We start from the raw sequence: 5,984 nt of genomic DNA on the forward strand, positions 1-5,984 counted from the left end.
GAGCAACAATGTCTACAAAACCAGTGGATTCACATAACATTCAAGTTACAGGTGACAATGTGTAATTATTCAATCCTCCTTTAAAGATTTCTACGAAAGAGACAAATACAATATTACCTATCCTTAAGCATATTGCATCTTGTTATCTTATAAAGTCATAATAAGATTTGATGTAAATTCATATTTTAGTTGTTTATTTATTTAGGAACACCCATGTTTTGCTTAGCTATGCATTTGTAATTAGTCTAACATAGTGAAAATGATTATAATTTTGCTGCCCGTTCCGGTTGCTTAGCAACAGCCGTTGGGCGGGCCCAGTGGAAACGGTGACGAGCTGTTAGGGGCGGAGCTTCATTTATTACCGGCGGCAGGAGGGGACACGCGGGACTGCACTTCTCAAACGCCGGTTTAGATTGAAGCGCAGCTGCGCCTCGGGTATCTACGACAGGCGCGGACCTCCATGTGAGTGGAAACACAACAGCCCTACAGCTCTCCGGCTGCTTGTTGGAGAAAATGTCTAACGTTGACTGGAGGCCCTTTGTTTTCGGCGGACTCGCTTCCGTCACTGCAGAATGCGGTGAGTGATAAATAGAGGGGTGGTGGGTGGTGGGTGGCGGGGGAGTGAGTTGCGTGGATTAACGTTGATTATTAACGTTACACCCCGTGCTCTGTGCTGCAGGGACTTTTCCAATCGACCTGGCCAAAACACGTCTTCAAATCCAAGGCCAGGTAGGCGACAGCAGATACCGAGAGATCCGGTACAGAGGCATGCTCCATGCCATGGTGAGGATAGTGAGAGAGGAGGGGCTCCGCACGCTGTACTCCGGGTCAGTACGCTGCTTCCATGTGTTGTAGTCTCCATGTCTTTCCATTCCAAAACTCACTTCCACTACATACGTGCTGGGCCTATTCTTGGTTCATAACCTACCCCTGCGCAGCAAGAATGCGTTTACATGTCCTCTTTTTTTGTGTACTTCCTGTTACTGTGAAAGCCATTCAACTCCCTACTTTTTTTTCTTCCCCCGGCCCCCAACTGTTCATCTCACTTTGCAGACTTCAGTTGTGTGACTTTACAGCCCAATAAGATCCTGGGCATTAAAACTTGACTTGCCCTTTACAGATTAGCTCCTGCTATGCTGCGACAGGCCTCTTATGGGACCATCAAAATTGGCACATACCAGAGCTTGAAGCGGCTGCTGGTTGACAGACCAGAGGGTGAGTCCCAGTTTCTTTCTCCCTCAGGCACACACACACACACTAGGTGGTCACCTGCCTCCATCAAGACACGCTCTAGGATTGTCTCCTTTCTTCATGCAAAGCCCTGTCAGGACAAACTGTGACTGGCCACCTGATGCGTTGTAACAAATACTGCTTGTTCACTGTTCCCGTCTGCCTCCCGCTTTCCTCCTTTTACAGATGAGACTTTGCTGACTAATGTGATGTGTGGTGTTCTCTCTGGAGTCATCTCGTCCTCCATCGCCAACCCCACTGATGTGCTGAAGGTAGCGGTTTGCACACACAGCGAGCTTGTTTTGTATCTTATCGTTTAGTCATGTCGGAGGCGGAGAGGGTTTGGCCATTTCCTGGAACTCTCAAAACGCTAAACTGTAATGATTCGCACAGCCTCTAGGACTCTGGTTCACTACTTGTTTTAGAAGAAAAAAACAGGATGAAGATCCCCTTTTACGGTGGGCTCGTATCCCAGGCCGGGCTGAAGGTGTGGTCATTGGGTAGCATGCCAAGTGGAGCCAAGGAGCATCGTGGTGCTATCAAGACCCCACTTTGTGGATTATTTATAGAAGGGAACCTCTACGGCTTAACATAGTGTTCTGTAAATGATATGAGTGCATGACTATGATGTCTGTGTGCAAATGCTTAGTTATACTCATGACGTTTTTGCCCGGCTTCTCCTCTGGATGTAACAACCCCGCTGTCCACGTTGGGTCTTTGTTGGGGCTTAACAGACTAATGGCAGTGGGGGCAGGGTTGGGAACATCACGTTTTCAGTGCCCTGCCCCAGATGTAACCTCTCCCAGGACTAACTAACTAACGAAAGCTGCAAAAAGCAGCAACTCTTAATGGATGATTCCTGATATTTAGGAGGCTGAGGAGGAGGAGGACACTTTTTTTTTTTTTTTTTAAGTTTGCCAAAACATCCTCCCAACTTTTTTGCCTTGGCATTCAAATGGCATGCCAGATAAATACACGCCCGCACTTGTCTTGGCAAACCTACAGCACCATGCACTGATGGTGAATAACAAGATCAACAAGATCGCAACTCTTTGCCGTCCTTTCTCCCGAGCTTGGTACGAGCTCTCTGACATCAGGACCACAGAGAGCCTTTACAGCTTCAAACTAAAGACACCCCTCTTCAGACTAAACCTCGACTAAAACCACTAATTGTACCTATACTTATTACATTGGCTCTTGTCTAATAACAAGTTGTAAATCGACGTATTTGATGAAATTGTAGCTATGGTTGAAATGCACTTATTGTAAGTCGCTTTGGATAAAAGCATCAGCTAAATGACATGTAATGAATACTTTCATCCTCTACGGTTCGCTCTGTCTGTTCTTCCAGATCCGCATGCAGGCTCAGGGAAATGTGATCCATGGCAGTATGATGGGCAACTTCATCAACATTTACCAGCAGGAGGGGACAAGAGGACTGTGGAAGGTACGTCTGCAAAATTCGCTCCTATTGGGTGACAGGAAGCACAGGGGCTGCTCATTAAAACATGACTTCTGCTTCAGGGCGTCTCTCTAACGGCTCAGCGGGCTGCCATCGTGGTCGGGGTTGAGTTACCTGTCTATGACATCACGAAGAAGCACCTGATCCTGTCTGGTCACATGGGGGACAACGTGTACACCCACTTTGTGTAAGTTTGCAGAGTTGCCTGGAGATGCTCCTCCTGTCTTAATGGGATGTTTTCATTGGGAGGTGCATTTTCAACTTGGAAGGTAACAATCCTTTTCAATGTCAATATTTTTGCATTAGATTTGCCTTCTCCCCCGAGATATTTAAAGTCAATCAACCCCTACAATCTGAATTCAAGCTTTTAAAAACACTATGTATTGGGTCATATTCTCAGCGTTCACAGCAATGTACAATGTAATAATTCACAGGTAAAACCTGTATGTTGTCTTCCTCCAGGTCCAGCTTTGCATGTGGTCTGGCGGGGGCTTTGGCTTCCAACCCAGTGGACGTGGTGCGGACCCGTATGATGAACCAGAAGGGCGTCGCTCTATACCAGGGAACTCTGGACTGCATACTGCAGGTCAGCCATCCGCCACTTGCTCCTGTCCACATGCTGTTGGCTGATGCCTAAATTCCAATGTTTCACAAAGACAACGATGTTGATGTGTTTTGGGCAGCACAGTTTAGCATGTTTGAGAAGGTCATCTGTGGTTTTAAAATCCGCTCAAATACGGCATGACAAAGATGTGCGATTGGCAGAAAGATTTGTGTAGCTATTTGTTGCATTCTGGGAAATGTAGGATCTAGGGTTTTGAAGGTTGGTCTAATGTTGGGATATTGAACCTCTACGCCAGGCCATAGTATAACTGATATCCTCATGCTAATTATAACTTCGAAACAAGCACTGAACAATTATCAGGGGATAATGATGTAAAGTGTGTTTTTTTTTTTTTTTAACACGTTTGTTTTCTCTTCAGACGTGGCGCTCTGAGGGCGTCATGGCACTCTACAAGGGTTTCTTTCCCAACTGGCTCCGCCTGGGACCGTGGAACATCATTGTATCCTTGAACCCTCTCATTAGAGCTTCCCTCCATTTAAATATGTCCTCTGTCATGCAATATATTTTTGAGCTGGAGAAACCAGGGGGGGGGGGGGGGGGGGAAGCTGCGTATTCCACGACTCATTCCGTAACGGGTGGAATCGCGAGCCATGCTTTCCATTAGCTTCACCTAATGCTAGCTAACATCTTTTCTGTAAGTTAGCGTAACTACTGCATCATGGTGCCGCTGACTAAAAAGGACCTAGGGGGCCTTCATTAAGGGGAAAGAGGGGTAGGGGGCAGGGGGGTGGGGGGGGGAACATGACAGCGCTGAGGGTGAATTCTATTTAAGTCTGTCTTGAAAGGCCAAAGAGCTACAGGGGAGAAGGTCTGTCAGATCATCATCGTGCTCCAACCAGGCCTGAAAAATGTAATAAGATTATTGACTTGTTACACCCGAGTAGTCTGAGGTTAACAAGGGAGGCTTTGATACTGAAATATACCGAAAGAGCCAAGTTCTCCTCCCGTGTGCCGCTCGCCTATTCTCCTTCACACTGTGTCCAGTTCTTCCTCACGTACGAACAGCTGAAGAAGATCAACGTGTGACTGGAGGAACAAGACGGCAAAAAGGAGAAGAGCACTTGGTCGCGCTCAGGGACGAGCTGAGGACCAAAATCTGGAATGGCTGGATGGTGATGGATCCTACATGGAACCGCAGGAGGAGGAGGAAGAGGAGGAGGAGGTGGGGGGGGGTTCATGCAGACCTACGCGTGAGGGGCGGTGTGCACTTATAAGTGCCATAGTTTGATACTGGCAGTCTGCGCCTGTGTTTGCATCAGAACCGAGAATGTCGGATAGAAGTTGAGAATCATTCCCTTTTTAAGAAAAGAAAAAAACGCTTGTGTGCACGAGTCAACAAACTTGGATTGCGATGTGGGTTTTTATTTTTTTATTTTCTATATTTAGTTTGCTGCATGGCAAGTATTTATTCAAAGATTCTCCCAGGAGGGCCTGCGGAGTTCAGAGCCAAGAATACATCACTGTGTACTGTAATAAATAACAGTATAAATGGCCTGAAGACCCGTATGTGGGTGCTTAGACTCGAGTCACACACTCGCCCTTATGTGGGAAGACTAGTGGCCTGTCATGCCAGAGAGGGCAGACAGTAAATATAACCGGGGTCATCTGGGTGAGGGTTCCCTCGGTTGTTATGTGTTGCATTTAAAGAAAAACACAGCCATTATTTAGGCCTTCGTACGATATCGCACGCTGCTTTTAAGTTCAGACCAGTGAGACGCATTTATGTTTCCAAACGGTGTCGTTTCTTAAAAGTACCATGGCCGATGATCCACATGTAAGTCCAGGGATTTTATACAGTTCATTTACACGCTATGAGCTTTGGATGAAACTAATGAGCACATTGCTGCCTGTCGAGCGTTGCTGTCTATGTGGAAGTTTACTTTTGGCATAAATGCTACTGTTGCTGTTTTTATTAAATAAAAGACAAAACCCAGTCTAGTGTTATCCTTTGTTTTCACCACAGGGTGGTGCTGTGGAGCTTCACAGTGGCCCACCCCAACACGGCTCCCTTGAAACCAAAATACAGCAAAATACAGACATCAGTATTTTGAATTCCCAATCCCTAAATTTTAAAAACAGTCGAGCTGTTTCTAAGGGATTGCACAGTTTTCTTTCAAAGCCACAAACACTTTTCATGCAGCTCAGGCAAACAGCAACTTGTGAATTATTCAGGGGAATCAAAGATGTAATTGTTTTATTTCTGTGGGTAAATTCCAAGGTTTTCCTTTATCTGAGCTGTTTTTTGACAAGATGACTGGAGCTCGGGCGGTGTGTGTGTGTGTGTGTGTGTTTATTTCGGGAGCGGCACTGTGGCACTTATTACTTGTGTGAACTGTTGTTGTATCTGCCTTATCTAAGCCTCCACGAGCTGAACTGCCATGTTGTTGTTGGTGTGACGAGCCGCATGGCTGCGTTGAATAACTCTAAACAAGGTCACGGAGCGCGATGGAGGAGACGAGGGTCTGCGTGCTGGTTTACACACTTGTGTACAGTATACTCACTACAGACCCAAAGGACAAGGAGCCGCTATGCCGATTCACGGCACATAAGGGGAACTGAAGAATAAAAATAAAGCGTGGTGTGCACTGGGAAATGGCATCGATAAATTGGTATTACAGGCTGAAGCCTGGCATCGGGTCTCTGGCACAGTCCTCTACAAGCTGCCTA

At 46.4% G+C, this 5,984-nt stretch overlaps 1 protein-coding gene across 1 annotated transcript; it reads left to right on the plus strand.

Annotated features, from left to right (window-relative positions):
• Positions 1-341: 341 nt before the first annotated feature.
• On the plus strand, positions 342-5,250 carry LOC119209201 (kidney mitochondrial carrier protein 1-like). Its single transcript, XM_037458329.2, has 9 exons — positions 342-577; positions 680-827; positions 1,121-1,215; positions 1,417-1,502; positions 2,582-2,677; positions 2,755-2,879; positions 3,155-3,278; positions 3,676-3,756; positions 4,302-5,250. Exons 1-9 carry the CDS (start codon positions 514-516, stop codon positions 4,341-4,343), a joined length of 861 nt encoding a protein of 286 aa, XP_037314226.1. The 5' UTR covers positions 342-513; the 3' UTR covers positions 4,344-5,250.
• Positions 5,251-5,984: the final 734 nt, after the last annotated feature.

Source organism: Pungitius pungitius, chromosome 15, assembly GCF_949316345.1.
Source record: "Pungitius pungitius chromosome 15, fPunPun2.1, whole genome shotgun sequence".
Lineage (NCBI taxonomy): Eukaryota > Metazoa > Chordata > Actinopteri > Perciformes > Gasterosteidae > Pungitius > Pungitius pungitius.

What these genes read in the sequence shown, in the direction of transcription:
- LOC119209201 (XM_037458329.2), top strand. Translation starts at nt 514, where the DNA reads ATGTCTAACGTTGACTGGAGGCCCTTTGTTTTCGGCGGACTCGCTTCC. An exon ending in TTCCGTCACTGCAGAATGCG is followed by an intron (nt 578 to 679) that starts GTGAGTGATAAA and finishes TCTGTGCTGCAG; the next exon opens with GGACTTTTCCAATCGACCTG. An exon ending in AACGTGTACACCCACTTTGT is followed by an intron (nt 2,880 to 3,154) that starts GTAAGTTTGCAG and finishes GTCTTCCTCCAG; the next exon opens with GTCCAGCTTTGCATGTGGTC.